Source organism: Hoplias malabaricus, chromosome 12 (assembly GCF_029633855.1).
Source record: "Hoplias malabaricus isolate fHopMal1 chromosome 12, fHopMal1.hap1, whole genome shotgun sequence".
NCBI lineage: Eukaryota > Metazoa > Chordata > Actinopteri > Characiformes > Erythrinidae > Hoplias > Hoplias malabaricus.
In genome coordinates this window covers 23,232,020-23,256,764 of record NC_089811.1, presented here as the reverse complement: position 1 = coordinate 23,256,764, position 24,745 = coordinate 23,232,020, and the positions used below count along the sequence as shown (strand labels likewise).

The 24,745-nt window shown below is 38.3% G+C and overlaps 1 protein-coding gene across 2 annotated transcripts in view; it reads right to left on the bottom strand.

Moving 5' to 3' along the window:
- Positions 1-1,832: 1,832 nt before the first annotated feature.
- klf12b (Kruppel like factor 12b) overlaps positions 1,833-24,745 on the bottom strand; it is a 76,020-nt gene continuing 53,107 nt past the window's right edge. For both annotated transcript variants that reach the window (XM_066686111.1, XM_066686112.1), the window contains exons 5-6: positions 12,918-13,075; positions 1,833-10,418 (exon numbers count right to left, since the gene is read on the bottom strand). In XM_066686111.1, the coding sequence (XP_066542208.1) occupies positions 10,237-10,418; positions 12,918-13,075 (340 nt within the window). In that variant the 3' untranslated portion in view covers positions 1,833-10,236. The remainder of the gene's footprint in view (positions 10,419-12,917; positions 13,076-24,745) is intronic.

Sequence of the window (24,745 nt, the reverse complement as noted above, 5' to 3'; positions counted from 1 at the left end):
TGCTTATTGAGGATTAAATGTAATCCACCTCAATTAAGTTGTTATCTGTGCATGAGGACTGACCAGTTTTGCCCTGGCTTTACCTTTGTAATCTCTGCTTTTGATTGTTATCATAAAGACATTTTATAGCCAGTGATTTATCTTCTTGCATTGAAAAAGAACAATGGTGAAATCCAGGGCCTAGCTTTGCGTTGTGTGTGTTTGAATGTGTGTATACAGATTGTCTCGCCGTAGGAGACTGTATAGAAATGAGGCTCAAAGGAACATTCAGGAATTGTTGTCACAGGTATTTTAAGTGCAGTGTGGTGTATTGGCTGGAGGCAGGTGGAGCTTTACTCTATTGTGTTGATGCAGCCACACCCTGCTCTTGTGAACGTAATATATATATAAAAAAAAGGATATGTTTTTTTTCTCAAGCAAAAGTTCTCATCCATCTCTCTAACCTTTCACTCTTATTCTTTCCTTTTCCTTTTTAAACCCACACTTCTGAGAGAAAGTAGGCCTGGGCATGCTTAACTTAAAAAGTGAAGTGGTACAAACTTAAATAAAATGTTTGCTAATTAAAAACAACTGCAATAATGCAATAACAACAAATCAATTTATGTACCATGGGCATCATTTTCCTTATTCATGTAAATGATGTAAAGGCACACTAGATAGTATTTTTTAATTTAAAATAACAGATTCAAAATCATTGGGATGCTTCACTGCTCACTAATAAAGAGAATATAGTTGTCAATGCTACTCCTAGCTTAGCGCTGCAGCAACTGCACCATTAGCCCTTTTCTACCAACATAGAATTGGTTCAGTTTTAATTTGCGAATGTAATTTTGAACATTTTGGCATGTTTCCACAAAAATGAATGGCGGAGCTGGATGGGGTTATGCATGTTATGTTATCCTCAACGGTGTTCTGGATAAAAGAGCCAAAAAACGGATGGGTCTGTGAACTTTTCATTTTTAAAATAGTGAAAATGAAAATGGGAAATGATCATTATGTGATTTCTGATTGAAACAAAAAATGGGAAAAAAACAGAAATAAAAACAGGAAAGTGCTCTGTTTGTGTGTTTTCCCCCAGCAATGCTGGAACTAAGCCACCGTAACTGCCCCCCTCACTGATGATGTATTCTTGGTTCCCATCAAAACTGGTTGAAATGCAGGCAGATTCACTGGAAAGCACCAAAGTTCCAAAAATTCTGAATATGGCTATCCAAGAGTTGCAGTCACATGATAATTTTGGTGTGGGTGCCATATTGGGTTGTCAGAGTGCAGCATTAATGTCAATGTAAATGTGTCTTATACACAGCTCTTCTCACTGCACTGGAGAGAGTCTCACCAAACACACAAGCCCAAAAAACTCACCACCAGTTTGCATCAGGGTGTAAGGGATCCCACTGTGTAGCATAACGAGGAGCAAAATCTGTTATCCTCTGTTAGCCATATAAGCATTTCCATCAAAGGGAACATATGCCAGATTTGAACACGGAAAGTGTTCAGGGGCAGAGAGTGTAGAGGGGCAAATAGTTAAGTTTATGCATAAACCTAACACACTATCTACAGTAAGTAGCTACTAATTATAAGATTCTACCAGACTGGCAGAGTGAAGGCCAACACAGGCTTCCACATTTTTTCTAACTGCTGCTAATGCGACATCACCGGATGCACTTCGAGTAGAACACTGGCATTTCTTTTAGCTAAAAGATGCACACACTGGTTAGCATTTCACTGAGAGGTGGGTGGAAGTGTGGGAGTGTCTTTCAATAAATCCTGCATTAAAGAAAGCATAAGGCCTTTGAAAGGAGTCAGTCATATTCCATACAAAATGCAACTTTATTAACTTTCATGCCTCCGATTAGATTATCATACAAGTATAATGTTAAAACTCCATTTGAATTCACAGCTCAATCTTTAGGGAAAGGAGTAAAAGAATCTACAGAAGAAAAAAAGAAAAAAAGCACAGAATATTTAGATACCTTTTGGAGAACTCTAAAGAAAAAAGGAAAGAAAGGAAAAGCAAGAAAGAGGAAGAAAAAAAAGAGAGAAAAAGAAACAAACACTACTTCTTTCAATCTCTGCAACAGTTGAAATGAGAATATCCTCGGTTAGGGTTCAGTGTGGAGGGACTCCCTTTGAAGCAGAGCAGGGTAAAATGGACAACAACAACAACAAAAAAAAGAGCTCTGAATATATTTACAATTACACACACACTATACATAAATACAAGAACGATAATCACAGAATATCAGGGAAAACCAAACAAAAACCAACTGGAAACCAAGGCATTGAAGGAAATATACAGAGTGCAGAGAAATGAAATGATAAAAAGAGCTCATAAACAGAAGCAGTATTGTACAGACATAATTGAAAAGGGAAAAGAAACAAGCTGTTCACCAAGGAATTACCAAAGGTCCGTGTTGTACCAAAACTCTTTGTACTTGCAGGAAGATATCTCTGGGGAGGACAGCAGGCACCAAAGAACTCTACACCCACCCACAAGAGAGGCCTGAAATCATGAAATTCAAATCTGGACTCAAGCAAAGAGATAAAATCACTATTAATGAAGAAACTGGTTCCTTCAGTTGAGGCAATACTGTGGGTTGTAACAGAAAATCCATCCAGATCTGTGTAGGAGACACATACAGCATTGCTCAACAAGGTGATGAATGGGTAGGTGTTCACAGCTTTAGCTAAAAATGTCATCTTCGAACCATCCATAAGGCTCAGTGCATTACAAATAGGCTTCTGTCCTGTACACTCTGCTGTACTCACATTATGTTCAGGTGACTAGTACAGGTTTATTGGGATCGGATGCACATTTGTGTCTACGGCACCACTTTTTTGTTGCCTTCCTGTGCACTTTTTGTCAGCAATTCATATAGTAGGCACTCTTCATTATTGCATAACTTTGACCCTGTTTGCCGTTACAAAATTATGCCGCAAAAAATGCAAGACTGCCAGAGTGGAAAGTAGGCAGTGTTTGATTTTAAAAACATCAAAGATACTCTCATTAACTACAGTGTTAAAAGGGGACCATTTTTCAAACTTTCCCTTGTTTTAAAAAAAAATAAATAATAATAATAAAATTATATATATATATATATATATATATATATATATATATATACCCTAACCTTCCTCTAATAGTTACATACTACATGTTCTGCAGTGCTGAGCCCAAAGTAGCAATGACACCATTTTCCAGGTCAGTGGAGCATCACAAGGATTTTGAAGCTGTAATTGTAAGGTAAAAATATTACCCAGTGCTGCTTTAATATATAATGAGAGTACTAGTATATTCTGTTTTACCACTCTTCTAATACATGTTGAATGTATTTATATGCTGTGTATTTTAAGTCTTATACCTCTAATTTGTAATACTATTTTGTGTAACTACTTCTATTTTTAGTCACCCCTTTGACATGGTCTGTTGGTCGCTTTGTATTAGTGACTTTTTTTTTTTTTTTTTTTTTTTGCTGTTTTGTTTTTTTATTAATAATTTATGCACCTGTAGGTTCAGTGAGACAGTTCGGAGAAATATACTTCAAATGTATGAGAAGAGTGGCAAAAATAACAAAATAATTTAAATGAATATCATTTAAATTACATATTAGTAGTGATTTAGTACAAACTATGATACTAAAATAAAATAGCTGAATAATAATTTACACTAATTTCACCAGGGTTCTGCACAGTCAGGTCAATAAGAGTGTGGAATGCTCCAGTGATACTGGGTCAGAAATGTTCACAGTGGTGGTGATAGGAACCAGATGAAAGCTGCACAAAATGTTGAGAACGGTACTGCGTGATATCTGAGATATTGTTTTATAGTTTTGAAATATGATATTGCCATAAAACATACACAGTTCTGTAAGGCAAATTGTTACCCTGATTAAAGATATGAAGCACCTAATGGAATTGGCTTGTGGCATGCTCAGACACTCACACATTAATTCGCTGCCACTGATTATCTCTCAGACTCACAAACACACTCATTGATTCATTCACTGCCACTCACTAACTCACTTTCTCTGCCACCCACTAATTTACTTCCTCACACACTGAATTGTCACTATTCACTCATTTACAGTTTCACTGTAACTCACTCATTCACACACTCTCTCATACTCACACCCATGCCCACCAATTCATTTATTTGTTGGCTGCCACTCACTAATTAACTCACTCATTCTCACTAATTAACAAAGTTACTCACTCATTCTCACTAATTCACTCAGTCATTTACTGCCACTCATTTACACACTCACTCATTGCTCACTCACATTCTATCATGGTCACTCACTCATTATTCATTTTCTTTCATACTCACTCACACACTCATTCATCCATTTTTTCATACTCACACATGCTCACTAACTGACTCATTCGTTTGTTGCCACTCACTCATTCACTAATCACAAACTCACATATTCTATCATGGTCACTCATTCATTCATTTTCTCTAATGAATTTTCTCTTTCACCGCCACTCACTAATTCACTCACTCATTCACTGCCACACACTGAGTGACTCAGTCACTTATTCACTTGTTCTCTAAATCACCTATCACTCACTCTTTCATCCACTGTCACTCATTCTTTCACACACTAACTCATGTTTAACAAAATGCACCACGAAGGGGCGCCATTCAGTTCTTCACGTCAATGTCACTTGATTCATCACTGTGTTATCAGTGTCAGCATTATCAGCGTGTAACAGATAAGCAACGGTTCACTGTGTATTTTGGAAAGAAAATAAAGCAGTGGACATTGTTCCCCTGGATCCTATCACCAGCACAGTTTGGAAAATCAGATTTAGTGTCTTTCTCCAAAATGCAGTATTTGACGATCAAAGCCATGTGAATCTCAGCAACTGAACTTTTAAAAGTTTGAAAAGTTGGTGAAACTCCCCTTTAACACTGGACATTGTCTTGAGTGAAGGTAAACACACTAGTTGTAGGCTCTTGTTGTGTTTGCTCAAGCAGACATTTACAGTCTGTTCTGTACAGAGCTGACAGGATGCCAGCCTCAGAACTGATATAAAAAGGTGAAGATCAGAAATCAAGTAAAATCAAAAAAAAAAAAAGAAAAAGAGGGAACAAGGCTAATGGCTCTTCAATACTGTTTGGAGAAGAACATTCACCGAAGAGGGTTGTTTTTCTTTTGTTAGATTAGTACAACAGCAAAACAGAGCCGAAAAATATAACTGAAAATTAGAAATGGCTGCGAGTGAAGGGCCTTGAACACTGTGTGTGGACTGCAACTGTGCATTATTATTAGATTGTTTAATCACATTATATCAATCATAAAGTATCTGTGCATTTAATGTCAGGACAGGACATTAAATGCTCTCTCATACAGCCCCATTGTACTCTACAATTACAACAGGTACATGTAAGGTCTCTGCAAAAAATCTGCATATGTATAAATGTAATCCCTTGTATTACAAAACAAATAAAAAGGACTTCTTCTTAATAGTTATTTACAGCCTGCAAAAAACTGAGTAATAACTTTCACTTTCACATATATTACAACATTTTCAAAAAGATTTCTTTGTACAGAAAATAGTCATATGCAGAATGAAGTGCCCCACATTGCAGAAATTCCTCAAAATAAACAACAACAACAAAAATATACAGTATAAGATGATAAGATAAACTGTTGATTAATGTCAAGTCTAAATGAAAAATAATTAGTAACACTTCCTATGAACGTTCTATTCATAATCCTCCATAAATGCATGGATAAGGCATCATATGGCATACATAATACCTTATAATATCAAACAGAACCCTGCATAACTGCATTCACACTACTTGAATGCATTAGTATAAAGCAAGAATACAAGACCTTGAGAAGTCAGTTTACATAAATCACTCATAAGCGCATTACTGACCTTGTTATAATGTGTTATAAAGATTGCAGTGTTCTTAATGTATGATTTTATAATGCCTGATGAAACCTGACATAATAAAGTCACATGCTCTTATTTTATAAAATGTTTTCCATGTGATTATAACAAATTTAACCAATCCTTACATTTTCAGTAAAATAAATGTTTGCTAAATGTACAGACAGTGTAAACATCCCATTAAAGTTACAGCATGGGTCTTGAAAGGTCCAGCTGTACACCTTGAAGATATTTTATTTTCTCTTCTCCAGAAGGAAACTTAAATATCTGTATGTTTTTATTAGAAAAACAAAATAAGAGTCTGGAGTTGAAAATCTATTTTCAATAAAAGTGTGTTGCTGGATTAAAGGTACTAAACGTACTACCTCATTGCCACAGTGGGAGTTTTTCTGAGGGTTTACAGGCAGTATAAAGTATTATGTATATAATGTAACACCTTATCATTTCATTTATAAAGCACATTGATTGCAGAACTCATAAAAAGTGTTCCAAAAATAAAAAGTAATAAAATCCTTTGAAAACACTGTACTTTACTCAGATGATACCTACATAAGCCTTTCATGACAACTCCACATCTATAAAAGCTTACTCCAACCAGCATCAGTTGTCATAAATGCTGCTTTAGTCAGTTTTCACACTTGAAAGTGTTATAAATAAGAACTAATAGATATTCATGCAGGTCTCTGTCAGGCTTATGTAGGTATAATGAAGCTTTCTGAACCATAACATACAGTAAAGTGTTTCCAATCCGTTTCATGCTCATACTTCATAAAAAACAAGGTGCTGATGACATGTTCGGGCCCATACACCACAGGAAACACACAAATCTGTGCACAAATAGATACGAAGCGACAAAAGAAAATGACGTAATAGGATCGTAATAATACTTCAGAAACACAAAGAGCAAGAGACACTGTTGGTCAAGTTCTTTTTTTCTAATGGACACACCTTTTACAGCATTTTTCACACAGGGAGACGTGGAGATTTCCAACAGAAGTGCACATCAAATTAAGTGTGTGTACCTGCTCCTGTGTGTGTGTGTGTGTGTGTGTTTGTGTGTATCACTGAGGCTTGTACTGGCCATTTCAAAGTGCATCACTGGAGGAACAGAAAGCTAGAGAACTGAAGCAGAAGTCACACAGAGTCTAGTGTCTGAGCTCATTCGGCCTGGACTATACACTGGACTTATATGTAACAGTGGCCATTTTCTGGGATCATAAAAAGAAGTCATATACACTAGTCTATATGTCCAGACATTTGTAGACCCCATTTATACATGCATTCATGGACACTGGATGAGCTGCACATAAGTCAACAGGCTTACCATACAGCACTGGGTTCTCTGGAGTGATGGAGCTCTATCTAGTTCCTTTATAATGAATCAGAGTGGTGTTTGTGATCCAGAGCTAATATTATCATATCATATTATCATATCAGTACCTGACCTCAGTGTTTGTTTGTTTTTTTGGGTGGGGGGCTGAATATCATCCAATTCGCACAGCTATGTTTCAGTATCTACTCTAGAGTTATTAATACCCTTCATTTCAAAAGAAGTATCAGGTTTCCACAAGCTGGACATATAGCGTATGTGTAATATTCTCTTCAGTGGTTATTTCTGGCACATCAGAGTAGGTCACTCATTACATCATGTCCCCTTTGTTCATTCTTCAGATAAATAAGATCTTATTAGGCTCTTCTTATTATTTTAATATAATTAGCCTATGTATATATATATTTATATTAATTTTTCTTTCCTGAACTATTTTGAAATGACTGCCCTCTGGTGGCCAGGTTGTTGGAAGGCAATGAGGCTGTCAAAAGTTTAGGCACCTCTAATCAAATGAAAGCACATGTCCTCTAAAGTGAACAAATATTTTGTATATTTTAATGCATAATTATGTTTTTTTTTTTGTATTGATTTGTTTTTTTAATTGATCATATTTGTAGAAAATCTTTAACTCTATTATTTTTGAAAAATAGTGGACTGAAATATGCCGACAAATGCCATATACACAGCAAATTCTAGTGTTACATCTACACTATTAGTGTCAACACTAAGAGTGTTAAATTATTACACTAAAAGTGTTAATTTAACACGGATGAATTTGCTGTGTACCTGTAAAATATGTGCTTCATTATTATTTGGGAAATCCAAAAATATATGTGTAATTTATCATAGTATACTATATGATTCAAACTTTTGCACATAATTATCCGTAGCTCACTAACGATCTTCTTTAATGTGTTTAGTGTACTGTTGGTCAATCAGGAGTCCATTTCAGATTCTGTTTGGCATCATTAGCCTCCACTGTAAGGTCAATTTCAGTGTGTGGACCTACTGCTATTGAATCAATTCCACAGATTTCTCAGAAATTCAGCATAGCTGAATAATTACAGTATCAACAGTCACTGAGAGGGGTTTGTTGGGAAATGGTCCAATTGTTATAAAACTTGTTCTCGCTGTGTATTTTCTTCAACTATCTGATTGTTTATGAATACACAGCAAGATTCTTCAAATAAGTATTACATCACTATTATTATATTTTCATATTAAAGAAACATTGCTTTTATATCATTTGCCCGTGTTAACCTAAATTAATGCTGCAGAGGTACCTGCACAATTTCAGTACACTGTTGTGTACTCTACAGTGAACCATTACACACTAAAACCATTCTGAATGACTGTTTAGACTCAGCAAAATTGATAGAATTCCACTTGAATGCATTTAAATATGTAACAATATGGCAAGAAACAAAATTCTTAATTAAATGCCATACAGCAATATTGTTCATGACTGTACATGGTTCAGTTGCGTCTATGGGGACAAAGTGAGGTTCACTTAGACTAACCATTGTGTGCTGTTCCAAATTACACTTTAAAAAGAACATCTAATCTTTCAGATGCAATCAAATCCTACCATGGTTTGAGAATGTCCAAAATGTCAGAGCTACAAATCCATTACAAATATAGAAGATTCTGCAGTATAGAAAAGCAAGTGGCACTGGTAGAAAGCCAAAGATTTGTCCATGTTTTGAAAGCCCTCTGACGTCAGAGCAGACTCCCCAGTTGCTCTTGAGTGAGTGTATTGCTCTCCTGGCATGTATTGTCTGTTCAAGTACAAAAAAAAACAAACAAACAAACAAAATAATATAACCACATTAGCAGAAGTGCTCTGCCTTTTTTGTATCCTAGGTTATTCAGAAACAAAGAAGGAATACAAGATTGAGCACTGGGCATTGAATCCATCAAGAGGAGGTCAGTGATGTACCTGACATTACAGGTCCTCTTTGTATCATTTGGTGGGGTGAGTAATACTGCTGAATGTACTGCTGTTACTGTTGATTTCAGGGGCCCATCCTATTTAAAAAAAAAACTACTTCAAAGCAAGTGAAACGCAGAAAGGGTACACAATGTAAAAAAATGAAAACAGAACAAAGAAAAGCAAAATAATCTTATACTGAAAACTCTATGAATCATGTACAATTGCACTTAACTCGCCGATCACAGAACAGAATGCACCAATACGAACTGAAGAGGCTGAAAACCTGAAGTGTCACAGAGTGGAGTCCCAAGGCCTGCTCAAGAGTTCATAAAACCATGCGTACTCCACACACTTCAGCAGTAAAATCCATTTTTTTTGGTGTAAAAACCAACATTTCAAGGGAAAAACCAAAGCACAAGAGTGAAGGAGTCTACTGTGGGGGTAATCTCATTCGCTGGTTTGCTGAAATGGGAAAAAATAAAGGAAAAAAAAAACATATCCATATGATTTCTTGCCTCAGGAATCGCCTCTTCTCCTTTGCCACAGAAATGCACCCAGAAGCATTGGTAGGAGATGAATTGTTGCAGTCTCTGCAAATTTCGCACCTCCTAGCCCAGGTCTTACCTGGGTCAAACCACAAACGCTTAAACACAGCCGTTCCATTCTGAAGTTCTTCACATTGTCGATGACACCAGGAAGCAGGATTTTCCCCACAAAAGAAGACGCTGAATGAAAACCAAACAAACTGCAGATAGATGAACGTTCCCTCAGGCAAGTGCTGAAGTTCTCTAAGAGTTCAAGACATCCTGAATATCCACGCTGACCCCAAGCCTGTCCAAACGCTCTCCAATCCTGCCGCATCCGTCCAACCTCCGTTCCTGTGTCCTCTGTCTCTTTCCGGGGGTCCAGTTCGCCTGTGACTGTGTCCAGCCCAGCTGAACGAGTGCAGGGAGAGAACCCAGCTCCCCCCGGCCTGGCGAGCATGCTCGTGTGTGTGTGTGAGTGTGTGTATGTGTATGTAAGAGAGAGAATGTTGGTGTATGTGTGTCTGAGAGGTGGACCGGGCTCACACCAGCATGTGTCTGCGGCGGTGAAGGGCCAGGTGGTCCGAGCGTGAGAAGCTGCGGTCACAGTCTGCACACTTGAAGGGCTTGACCCCTGTGTGCTTCCGGTAATGCCGCGTCAGTTCATCGGAGCGAGCGAACTTCCACGTGCAGCCGTCCCACGTGCATTTGTATGGCTTCTCACCTGCAGAAGAAAAGGGGACAGGATTTAACCTCATTTAATCAGTTAAAGCTGAAATTATAGATGGGTTTCTTGGGGCGCACACAGTTGGTAAGAGACATTGACAAGACAGTAACATTAGTCAACTGCTGTAATCAATGTAGGTTTTGCACTGTTCGTTCTTGTTAAATAAAAATTCTTGTTGAATAATAAAATACAATTTTGATGCTGGATTTTTTCCCATTCAAAACTACTATAAAGTAATATATATGTTATACTGGCAAACAGTAGTTGACTGTATTGTACAGTCATCAGGTCTGTATTCACTAAATATATATATATATATATATATATATATATATATATATATATATAAAACACATTATTGCAAGCTTGCTCACATGTCCTATGAATTTTGGCCAATTTACATCATTTTATTGAGTCAGTCTCTTTAAGTCAATGGAAAAATGTGTACAATAAAATAATTTCATGGCTAACATAAACATGCTGCACATATGAGACATCTGCTTAGTCTGGGACAGTGAGGAAATGGCTGGAATAGATAACATTGGACGCCTCTGTAGCTCTGACCTCGCTAATTAATATTACCTCAATAAATTAGTTTCCAGTAATGGTGAGAAATCACCAGAAACCTAGGCTATTCCTGAATGGACTTCAGATATGACCAACTGGCCAGCAAGTGTCAGACAGAGGGGCATATAACTTCCAGTATTTGTCTGTGAGGTAGGGGAACTGCATTCATTTCAATGATGGAGTACGCCTCTGTGATGAGTTTCAGTGGAGTTTGTGATCCAGAGCTAACCAGATCCTGTTACTGCAACCAAATGAGAAAAACCTCCCTATTACTGCCCTGTTGAATGAGAAGCCATTATTTTCAGTCTTTGGAATCAGTGTGTAGTTATCTAAAATTCAAAACACAGAAGGTCATTGGTTCATTGATTTGCCTGCATTGTGCCTGTCCATCTACTGACCCTTGCTTTTTGGCTTCTTGGGTTTCTCCAGATACATTTTGCTAGAGTTACCTTTATGACTGACCTCACCCAGGATACTGTTAATCACAAGCAGTGTAACTTTGAATCATGTTGTCAAAGGGTATACAATGCTGACAACAGACAGAAAAGGCAACAGTCTTTTACAGAAAATTAGTTAAACTAAAAGCTGAAATCAGTCATTCAATGTATGTAAACGGTCATCTCTTCATTACGGAGGCCCAGAGAGTCCATTAGCATTAGCATTTCTCAAGCAAACAAACGCTGACATCAGCATACACAGACAACACAGTTACTAATAGGTCTTGATGCAAATCCATAAGAAAGAACACAAATTTAAATGTATTAATTAAAAATGTAAAACCTCGGTTGAAACAGTGAGAAACGTCCAGCACTGAAACATAAAGCCACAACACTACAACATTAACAAATCAATATTGCTTGCAACATATATAAGTGGCATCTGGCCACTAGGGGGTAACAATTTCCACACTCCGGGGGCTCCGGTTTCCTCCCACAGTCCAAAAACATGGAGGGTAGGTGAATTGGCTTCTGTAATAACTGTCCTGGTGTGTGAATGAATGTCTGTATGTGTGAGCCCAGATATGGATTGGCGCTCTGTCCTGGGTTAAACCCTAGTGCCCGATGCAGTCCTCCAGGTGGACGGTCGTTTCTGGTTGAGAGTACGCTGTGCGCGTTTGGCTGCCGCTTCTCGCCAGTGTGTGTGAATTGAGCGTTCTGAGCAGTGTAGATTGTAAAAGCGTCCTTGGGTGTCTAGAAAGGCGCTATATAAGTGTAACGATAATAATAATAATAATAACATGCATGACGTGCAAGCACTAAGTCACCTGGAGAATCTTCAGGATTTGATGGAAGTTTATTCATTCATTCATTATCTGTAACCACTAAACCAGTTCAGGGTCGCGGTGGGTCCAGAGCCTACCCGGCATCACTGAGCTCAAGGCAGGAACAAACCCTGGAGGGGACACCAGTCCTTCACAGGGTGATACACACACTCACACATTCACTCACACCTATGGACATTTTTGAGTCGCCAATCCACCTACCAACGTGTGTTTTTGGGATAAATACAGAGCACCCAGAGGAAACACATGCGGTTACAGGGAGAACACACCACACCCACAGTCACCCAGAGCAGGGCTCAAACCCACAACCCCAGGACCATGGAGCTGTGTGACTGTGACACTACCTGCTGCGCCATTGTGATTACTTGTGGTTTCATTTTTGTTTGCTTCAGAATTTTTGGGATTTCACTCTTAGTGGCAGTGTAATTTATGCTTTGTTTTTTCTCACAACCTTTTATACAGTAACAAGAATAAATCTGGGTCTGTATGTATGTGCATTTGTTAGTGTGTGTGTGTGTGTGTGTGTGTGTGTGTGTGTGTGTGTGTGTGAGTGTGTGTGTGAGAGAGAGAGAGAGAGAGAGAAAGAGACAGACAGACAGACAGAGAGAGAGAGAGAGAGAGAGAGAGAGAGAGAGAGAGAGTCTAACCTGTGTGTGTCCTCCGATGTGCTTTCAGGTGGGAGCTCTTGGTGTAAACTTTATTGCAGCCCTCAAAGTCACACCTGTGAATGCGTCTCTTCTTGGAGTCGGGAGACTCTGAGCGCCGAGGTCTGCGCATGCTCTCAATACTGAACGGAGACATGGAACTGAATAAACAGAGGAGACAGGCATGAGTCAGCAGAAAGAAGACCAACCACACCACACAGACACAGCAGCACTGACCCACTCTGAGCAGCTGGCGCTGGTCTCAGCCGGGGGTCTCTTACAGCTGATGACTGAACTCTCTTCTGCCACCAGGTGGCTCACTACATCCTTTTTAAATTGCATTTTCCAGCAGAATCAGAGGGCACAATCTAATCACATACTACCAAAACTCTACATCAGGTCGTGCATTAAGAATTGTGGTACATTCAGTAGTGAAGTGCTCATTAAGCTGAGGGTAATTGGTACACATTTAACATAAGATTCTATATGAGGGGTTTATAGACACAATTAGTTTTCCTGTCCTTGTCTATATTGACTTCATCAGACATTCACATTCCTCAGACGTAACAACACCCTGCAGACGTTATACAGTAGTCATACTCAGTAAATTGTTAATAGAACATAGTATAATGCATAAAACAGGAATCTTAAAGGGAAATAAAATGAACCAGCATATATATATATATATATATATATATATATATATATATATATATATATATATATATATAAATGCAGATCTTTATATCATGAAGTAAATATCAATAATAATAACAATAAAAATATCAATATTTTACTAATATATTTGCAATAATATAGTTCATAAATATGACTCGAAGATTCCCAGAATCTGTTGAGTCTGCCTTGGGTGGCACAGATGAGCAAAAGTTAGTGTCATTGTAACATAACTCCAGGGATTGTAGGTTCAAACTCTGCCTCGGGTCACTCTCTGTGAGGAGTTCTCCCTGTGTTTGAGAGCGTTTCCTCATGATGCTCAGGTTTCCTCACACAGTTGAAAACTGAGGGTTTTCATGAAGGTATTTTGCTAAAGCAGACCTTTATTTGACCTATTTTACAGGTACAGGTACAACTATGCAATGAAAATTGAATGTCACTTACATTAAAATTGGCCACAGACACTGAATTTAACAGCGCATTCATGTTTCCTTATTTCATGCCATTAATTCATACAGTCCACACAAGTAAGTGTAAACTCTTTATTCTCTCAGCATGTCACAGCATAATTTTCACTTTTACATTGCTGATTTAAGCCACAAAGAGAAAGGTTCAGGTCTAGACACTGTGAAACACTAGATGGCGCTATGCTCCTAATCTATTTCAGCTGAGGACCGTGGTGAAGAATCTGATCAGCCCTGTTTCTGAAGCAAGCACCAATTTTCAGCTTGAAGCATCTTGTTGTTCTGTGATATTTGGTCTCTCCTAATGACAGTTCACCACTGTGCCTCCCCATAATGAAAAGCCTTTTCATTCCAGATCAATATTTAATGTATTTAATGCTGCCACATCTCTAATGGAAAAAACTGTGTGTGTGTGAGTGTGTGTGTGTGTGTGTGTGTGTGTGTGAGAGAGAGAGAGAGAGAGAGAGAGAGAGAGAGAGAGAGAGAGAGAGAGAGAGAGAGAGAGAGAGAGAGAGAGAGAGAGAGAGAGATTTGTTGTGGAGGCCAATTTTGTAAATCATTAAATGTATAACATTGCAGTTTAAAGTGAAGACATGTTAAGGTTAAGGTTGGGTTTAGGGTCAGGGTTAGATTTAGGAAAGTAATAGTACTGATTAAGGATAGGGTAAGTCTCCAAGTAATTAATGAAAGTCACTGTAACATCCCAACAATGCAGAGTAACACACTTGATTGCTTAGTCATAGTGAGAGTTTTTAATGTTGAGCAGCAAACGAGCCCAAGACGGAAGCAAACAGCAAAGTTATGTAACTGTGAGACAAAACTGAAAATGATATATATACATTCTCCAAACAATATTTATCTGTGTGTATGTGTGGGTGGTTAAAAAATTGAAAAATGGGCCAAATATCCATGATTTGTAAAGATTGTATATCAAAGTAGTTATATAATGGTCTTTGAGCAAGATTTTAGGCAATCGAGGAAAAATCCATTTAAAATCCCTTTTACTGTAAAGCAAGCGTTTATTTTCTTAAATAAAACAGCTAATCTATTTTCTAACACAATATATACAAATATCATTAATACCATGCACAATCCAGTGAAGACTGCGTCCATTGAGGAGAAAATGTGGTAGAAGCTAGATCTCCATTTTTAATTATTCTCCAACGTTCAAAAGAATTCACAACTTCTTCAAAACTTAGAAGGTCAACATAAAAAAGAAAATGGTTAATTTTTTAAACATTAAGTTTATATAGTGAACAAAAAATCCCAAGAAACTAGTTAACTGTATTTGCAGATCTAGAGGTAGTAAAACTGAATACATTTTACTACTGTGGGGGGACTTGACCCTACAGTGTCTATGTAGTGAAGCTGAGGTTGGTCAGTCTCAGATAGAAGTCACTTGGGGCACATAGAGTAATATTAATGCTGCAGATTTACAGTAACACCGCTGTAAATGCAGTAATGACATGACTTTTTGTGTAGCAGCAAGTTATTCTTATTATCACCTATTACTCTCTCTCTCTATAGTAAGATTACTTCTCTCGCCGTTGCCTGCTGATTGGCATGGCCTGAGCTAGCCTGTGGGAGCCCAGTGGGTGTGGCCATATGAGGCCTCCAGTGGACTGTCTCCACCACATACGGCCCACTTCCTGTTTCTCCTCTGCTCCAGAGGTCACCTGTTGGTGTTGGCTCAATGCCAGAAGGAGGCCTAGCGGAAATGAGACAATGTGTCAGAAATTAAGCTGAACTCCCCTGTACTTCTGCCCAGAACCAAGTCACACACAGGACAGAGAGAGAGAGAGAGAGAGAGAGAGAGAGAGAGAGAGAGAGAGCGAGAGAGAAGAGTAGCTTGCTGCTATACCTACTTGTAAAGTCCTATTAGTGTACTGAATGGTGCAGCATTTTACAGTAATGTTGCACTCTTAAAAATAAAAGTGCTATGGCTTCTTTGAGCCATTCCACAGAAGAACCAATGTTGGTTCCACAAAGAACCATTTGTGCTAATTACTTTTGAACTAGTAAAGAATGTATATATCAACACATCTCTTAAAAATCATGAGTTTTTAAGAAACCAAAAGTTTCTTCTATGGCGTTGCTCACAAACCTTCTGATGCACTTTTATTTTTTAAATTATACTTAATTCTAGAGAATTAAAATCATCATAAGGGGCTCCAGTGACTTCCATCTTAGACTGAGACCCAGATCTCCCAAGAAACACAGACCCAACCTCAGCTTCACTACAGAGATACTGTGGGGTGAGTCTGGCCCTGCACGTGGCTAAGGGTGGTAAGGGGTGGAGCCATACCAAATGGCTCCCAGCATACGCCCATAGGCCCCATGGGGAGAAACATTATGTTAAATGTTGTTGTTTATATAGACATAGTTTAATTATAGTGGTATGTGTTTAGGTGCTTGTGTATGGAGACATTGGTTCTGTTTAAAAATGATTCACCCTCCCTCATGTGTCCTCCCTTAAAGAGTCCCCTTCCCTTCATTTTGTGTGTTCATTTATGCTCTGGGTGGAGGTTATCATAATAATCGTGAGGGCTGTTTTTAGCCACTTCACCTCTTATATAAATACCATAAGAGAGATGCTAATATATTTGATTCTATAAATACTATAATCATAGCTCCACCCACAACAACAACTAAGATACCCACTGACTCTAGCCCTTATACATGCTTAATCAGAGACACATTAATCTACTTCACTCTATAGGTAAGTGTAGCTATAGCTCCACCCACAACTTATTAATGATTCATTGACTCCAAATCTTATATAAACACCATTAGAGACACGCTGATCTACTTTATTATTACTCTCACGTTTCTACCATTATTAATTAATTTAAATTTTATCAGACATGACTTTTTCATGAAATCATGGTTTCTGGTAATGTGTCGTGAAAATGCCATCAATAATTTTTCTCCTAGAAAGTGTTTGTTTATTAGTTGGTAACTAGCTGGATTAATTGACTAGTGATCTGACCACAGCTTTAGGAAAGGCCCTTTTTTCTAGCTTTCTGTTTGATTGGTTACTCTGCTGTATCATTATCTATGAGGCTGTTTTGAAAATGATGCAAAGATCCAAATGTAGACTTTATGCAACCAAAGGGATATTATATATTGCAGCTGTCAAAAAACCTTTCCAGCAAAGTTCAAAACCATTCTTAACTATAAATGCTAGTAAATATAAAGAGTATTTATCTTGAGTCATTCTGAAGAGTGCCTTTTCCTGTTTCTCCCACAGTGCAAAAGACAACTGATGTGCTCAAATGATTCATGAAAAGTGGACATTCATGTGATTTTGGGACTTCAGTATTCTGCTACTGAGTGAAAAAATGCCACCATGCTTCGTAATTATTAACTGCTTCAATTAACTGTTCATTCGCACAAAAACTATGCTTAAGCTAAACTTAGGACTGTAAAAATCCTGTATTTTGTAGCTACAAGTGGGAGTAAATGGAATGTGGAAACAAATACAGACCACTTTCAGGTTTTAAGGTGTGTAAGACTAAAGTTTGAAGGACTGCTGTAAGAATGAGCGTCAGTAGGGGATAAAAGAGGAATGAAGAGAGAGAGAGAGAGAGAGAGAGAGAGAGAGAGAGAGAGAGAGAGAGAGACAGAGTGAGAGAAAGGGAGTAAAAGCGTAGGGAGCTCTGAGGGGAGTCAGGGAAGCGACAGTGAGGATTTACAGTGGAAAGACTTTCAGCAGTGAACTCTCACAGGATGTTTACACTCTGACTTCACTCACAGGGGACGCCACGAGAATCATAGAAATAACACAGCAGCAGACTGACTACACTCTCTCTCTCACCTAATCCATATATTGCACGACATTTTAACTAGTGTGTGGGCAACATTAATTAGCACACACAGACACACACACCTCTCACCTGATCTATACAGTGCACAACACTGAACATTTTAGCTACAGTGTGTGACATGCTAATGAGCACATATCATTTGATAGATATGAAAAGGGTGAAGCAACATTAAATACAGATTTGAAAGTGTTATTACACATAAAATTCAGTTGTTAACTTCATAAACATTTAATACAGTGAGATTGCTACTTATTAAAATCATAAACAATTTCTTAATTAATTAAAATTATTATGTAACTAATTAGTTACACTGTGAGAAAAAAAAAAAAAAAACTCTCCGTGGTGGTACCCTCAAGGGCACATCTTCAGCACCTGTAGTTAGCGACCATAACTGTTTTATAACTCTTCTATTTTAATTGTAGATTTTAAAATTGTGTTCATTTCATACATTTAGTTTCATCTCATGTTCTTTGATTTTACACCGTTCTGTAATGAATGTTTACAAATATTCACCTCTCCTTCTGGAGAAGGGAAAATAATGTACATTTAGTGAACAAAACTAGAGTTTAAACCCACTGTTGCACTTTTAAAAGTACATTTACACTGTACATTTAATGACTATAATGTACCTCTACTGTATCTTTTTACCGACAGTGTACATTTAAATCATGGTGACGTCAGGAAATTCCAGCATCTCTTAAAGAATCTTACTCTAAATATTTTTACAAACTGAATCAGACAGTTCTGACATCAGAGAATTACTGTGGAGGTTTAATCTAATAGTTATGTAATCAAACCCTGGTGACATCAGACAAATTCATAATGTTTTGAGCTGATTTATGGAGAGTTGTAATTGAATCAAATTATTTCTGCTTTGAAAATGAAAGCCAATTAGTTTTCTATCTATTCAGTTTACATTATAGATGTTAATTATATGGTGATTCATATGAAAATAAAATGGCTGTACACCTGCTAATATCTACTTTATTTGGCACAAGAGTATATTGTAAATCTTATTATAAAACTCTTCAATAAAAAAACAAAACATACACATACACACACACACACACACACACACACACAGCTTGCTAAATCCCCCACACCACACTTGGCTTCCTTGAACCGTGCATAACCCTGACATGCCAGCTTTGGGAGGGTGTATGAATTCCTCTGTTTGTGGAAATGGTGCTAGTGATCTGTTTCATTCAGGACACTGTTGTGCCTTTGCTCATTTGTCTTACTTTCACTTATACATCCCCTGTGATAATATGGTCTTTCTGTAGGAAATGCACAAAGAGGACCCAACACTAAAATGTACAATAGAGAGAGAGAGAGAGAGAGAGAGAGAAAATGGTAAAAAGGAGTGGATGAAGAGGGAGGGGTTCAACAGGATTAGTTTGAACACAAGGCCAATGAGGGCAGGAGGCCTAAACACTTATTATTTGATCACATAAAAAAGAGGAAAAAAGTGTTTGATATTTTTCTTCCACACTGAAAGCCTGAAGTTTGCAGAACTCAAAAAAACTAAGGCAATCAGTCAAATGTCAAAAGAATGCATACACATTTACTTTAAGTGTCTCTAAGTTCAATTAATGCTTGATAAAACTCCAAAACATGCTTTTCTGTTCATCAATACAATTATGTAATATTAAGTAATCCGTTTCAAGTATTTTAAGTAAATATTTAATTGTCTAAACTTATTTAGTTAGAATTATTCATTCATTCATTATCTGTAACCGCTTTTCCAATTCAGGGTCGCAGTGGGTCCGGAGCCTACTCGGAAACACTGGGCGCAAGGCAGGAACACACCCTGGAGGGGACTCCAGTCCTTCACAGGGCAACAGACACACACTCACATCAGCGGGTGTTTTTGGACCGTAGGAGGAAACCAGAGCACCCGGAGGAAAAGTTAGAGTTATATTAATCATAAATTAATTAACCGCTCATCCAGTCATGCTGGGTCCACAGCCCAGCTCCACACACTCACACCTAGGAATACTTCTTGCACGGGAGGAAGGAACACCCAGAGGAAAGACTCTGAACACCTCACAGGCACTGAGCTGAGGCAGTGGCTTGAACCCACAACCCAATGATCTGTAAGTCTCTACGAAATAATGCAAAATGAATTGACATCTATATATAATGTTCCCTTAGACTGCGTGTGTGTGTGTGTGTGTGTGTGTGTGTGTGTGTACCCGCCCCCACCCCTACACAACACACCTGTTTAGCCACACGGATAAGGATGGGACAAAATCTGCAAGGCCACTCTAACAATAGCTCAGCCTCTCTTCCTCCAGCATTCATGAATATGGAGGATACCACTGAGGTGTTTTTCTTACTCTTACACACACACACACACACACACATATCACTGGAGGAGATTTGTTCATGTGGGAGTAGGAGAGTGCTTCAGACGGAGCTCCGGGCACATGGAAGTCACCCCCACAGTGTTGATCAGGTGCACAATCTCTGATAGTGCCATCCTCACCTCTTTCCTTCACACTATCACACACACACAAACACACACACACACATCATACCATGGCTCCTCCAATGACTCACATCGCATAAAGTGTGACATTTAAGACTGATAGCGTCTGCCGCCTCCCTGCGAGTGCTGCCAGATGCTGTTTTGTAGGGCACTTCCAGTCAAGAGCCGTTTGGAAGAGTGCAGAGTTTGTAATAAGCAGGAAATATCCTGCACGTCTAGGTACAAACTCTACCAGAGAAACTCTTGGACAAATGAAAATGAATTTGCAATGAAAGTTATTTCAATTTACAACACTTCTGCTGTAGATTTAGTTAGGAGGTAGCACATGTGATTGAGTTTAAACCTATAGATAAAACATATTCACAGAGCTAATATTATAACAATATAATTACTATATAATTACATTGTAATGACCATATAATTGCTAATTAAGTTCCCTTGTAATCTTCTTCTTCTTATTCTTTCAGCTGTTCCCTCCCATCAGGGGTCGCCACAGCGGATCAAACGCGATCCGCACCATCGATCTGGCACAGTTTTTTTTATGCTGGATGCCCTTCCTGACGCAAACTTCCCTATTTATCCAGGCTTTGGGAACGGCACTGTAATGCGATGCATTCCAGTGGCTAGGTACACACACTCACACCTATGGATAATCTTCAGAGTCGCCAATCCACCTACCAACGTGTATTTTTGGACCATGGGAGGAAACCGGAGCACCTGGAGGAAACCACACCACATTCCTCACAGACAGTGACCCGGAGGAAACCCACGTGGACACTGGGAGAACACACCATACTCCTCACAGACAGTCACCCGGAGTAAACCCACGCAGACACAGGGAGAACACACCACACTCCTCACAGAGAGTCACCCGGAGGAAACCCATGCAGACACAGGGAGAACACACCACACTCCTCACAGTCACCCTGAGGAAACCCACGCAGACACAGGGAGAACACACCAAACTGATCACAGACAGCCACCCAGAGCAGGATTTGAACCCATACCTGCTGTGCCACCATGCCGCCCAATTAAGTTCCCTTCTAATATTACTTAATAATCTACAATGATAATGGCATTGTGTTATGTATGCCATGCAACATCTATTGGCTCTCCATAAATGTTTTGTTGAATATCAAAATGTGGTTCTATTGGAGTTTTGGCACTTTTCTTCTGAACATGCTCGTCCAGTTCATATTTCATCTGAAGAGATGATTTACCACAGCTTTTTTGTTTGTTTATTTGTTTAATTCGCATGAGGCCTGGCATTGTCCTCTTGAAGTAAACACGGAACTCTTGACAAAAGACAGTATCTTGATGGCAGCATATGTCCATCCAAAATATATGTCTCTAACCAACGGTACCGTCACATATCTACAAATTACTCATGTTGTGAGCACTGACACACGCCTATACCATCACCAGTGGTTGCACTTTCGAGCTGATGCATGAACTCATCTAAACAAAGAACATGTTCCATTGTATTTTGATTAATCTCTTATCAGTTTAGTCTCAGAGAACTCACTGGCATTTCTGTTCAGAAAGAATATATGACTTCCTACAGTTTCAGGTTGCATTTCTTAATGCAGTGGCAGGCTGTGTTAAGGATATGTTGCTATATCTGTTATTGTATTGATGGTCACATATCTTCAGCAGGGGTTTCCATCCTTGACCTTTAGACACTGAGGTTGCCCCGGACTCCCTGAATATTTTCATGATATTATGAAATGTAGATTGTAGAAGAGCTAAATATGTTGCAATCTTGTATTGAAAAAGGTTCTTTCTGAACTTGTTCACAATTCTGCCACATAGTTTTTGCATAAGGTGATGAGTAACAACCTATTTTTGCTTCAAAGACTGACCCTTTGGTGAATGCTCCTTTTGTATTTTTATATTCATCTGCGTACAGTGTAATGCTCCAAAACTATGCATTAACTATGCAAAAAATATTTCTCTCTTTTCCACTGTTCCAACTGTGGTAAGTTGCAAGCATTAGATTCTAAATTTGATATGATATGGTTTTAAAAGGTTTTTTCCCTTTGTTCCTATTCAAAACGTAAGGTATTTCCTTTGATAATGTTGTGTAAAATAAAAATTGTACTCTATCACATATAAATATGATTAATCTTTCAGCCCTGTCCTAACTACTCAGTAACGGCAGTATTCAGATGCAGTTAAGAAGCTATTGATTAAGAAGCCACTCCTAAATGTATTCTCTGCCTGAAGAGATATAAAGTGCCAACCAAACCCATCATGTAGGTCCACACCCACACCCAACACACACTAGACTGTGGAATAGACCTAAAAATGAGCCCAAACCTACGTCTCAGCAATGGGCTAATGTGGTGAAAAGTGGTGGAAAACTTAACGTGGACATAGTTGGACATCTAGTGTGAACATACTCACCGTCTTAATCCAAACGTTTGATAATATTTACAAGTCCTGTTTTACAGCTTAACTGTTTATTTGTTCTGGCCCAATAGGTACACTATGATATCAGTGTTATTCTTGTAGCCTGACTGGGCATAATGTAATCTCATTTCATCAGCTAGAGTGAACACAGCTGCACACACTCTCTCTCTTGCTCCGTCTTTCTCTCTCTCTCTCTCTCTCTCTCTCTCTCTCTCTCTCTCTCTCTCTCTCTCTCTCTCTCCCTCTCCCTCTCTGTCCCCACACCCTTCCTCACTTCTGTAAACACCAAAAAAGCACTTCTGTTTAACAGTGTGTTTTTAAAAGTCCTGGATACACTTCCAGCAGGGGCAAAGTCCCAGGTTCGGTGGTGGCACACTCCCAGCAAAGGAAACATTTACTCTGAGTTGTTCCAAAGGACTCTGACACACAGCAGAATCCTGGAATACTTTCCAAGCTGTTTGACTAAATAACATACATTCGGCATGGGCCTGGCCAAGGAAGCGCTTTGTGGTTTACGAGCGGAGAGGGGGACAGCATTCTCACGGAAGCCCCCTGAAAACTCCTCAGGTTGCAGAGGACCTGGGTAGTGTCTCTAATTTGGGGAGATGCCCTCACACATCTCAGACACCAGCACACACACGACAACTAATGCTGCCAACACTCTGGAGTTTGATCAAGTACAGTTCTTAAAAGTAAACGTGCCAGACAGAGGGTTTTTTTTTTTCATCTGGTTCCTTAAATAATGTTTCAGATGACAGTTCTTGTCAAACAGTTTAATATTTTTCCAATAACTAAGCCACCAATGACATTAAATGGCCGAAGTTTATAGATTCTCACTTGCTAAAAAAATATCCATAGATTATACAGTCTGTAACAGTAAGAGTCAATTGCCATGACCAGTAGCAAAAAAATAAATAAATAAATAATAATAATAAAAAAAAAAAATATATATATATATATATATTCTGGAAATAAAAGTACCTTTTGCCAGTTAAGTACTCTTGCACTGTGTTTATAAACAGATTATTCTGTAATATTCATAGGAAAAGAAAACACTATATTTTTTTCCCACTGTACAATGAACAACAGGTGGAAGGAGCTGGGACAGGGAGATTGCATGCCTAACGGCTACACATTTTCTGTTATTTTCAGGGTTTATTCAGGATTTTAGTTTTTCTGTTGAGGTTGTGTTGGGGGATTATTGTGTGTGTGTGTGTGTGTGTGTGTGTGTGTGAGTGTGAGTTTGTGTGTATGTTTGGTATTGGTGTGTGATGAGGTGTAGGTCAGGGTAGTTCACGGTAGGCCTGAGTGCTATATTATAGACATGTGAATCGTGTCACACACCAGGCCCAGATACTTTCTGTCCCATTGCTCCTTTCTGTACTACATCCTAATAAGGGCAATATAAATGTTGCTTATTCACAGTATAGCTATGTCTCTTATTCCATTCTTGCATTTGCCACAGTATTTAGATGCCAATCATATGGTAAATTGCCAGGTATGTATTTCCCCAATTTTGACCAATTAAAGTATTATCTTATATTATCTTATGTAATCATATCTTATCTTATGTTTCTTGTTTATTTATTTAGTTAGTTAGTTATTTATTTAGTTATTTATTCATTTATTTTTTACTGTAATCTTATACACTGCAGCCGTATTTATGCTAAAATTCTGAAATTCTGGAAACTACAGCTGATTAAATTACAATGTTTATGGAGCATTCACTTTTTTTTTCAGACTAGCCCAAGATAACAAACAATATGTGTAGTTAATAGAGTTATTATGGCAACTACATTCACTGAATTAAGCTAATCAAACTGGCTTTTTTACCCTGCATGGCTTATTCACTGAGAAGTGCTGGAGAATGGACTGAGAAGTGTATGTTATTTCTTCCTGCAGTTGGTCCTATAGCAGTGTTTACATAGATAGATAGATAGATAGATAGATAGATAGATAGAT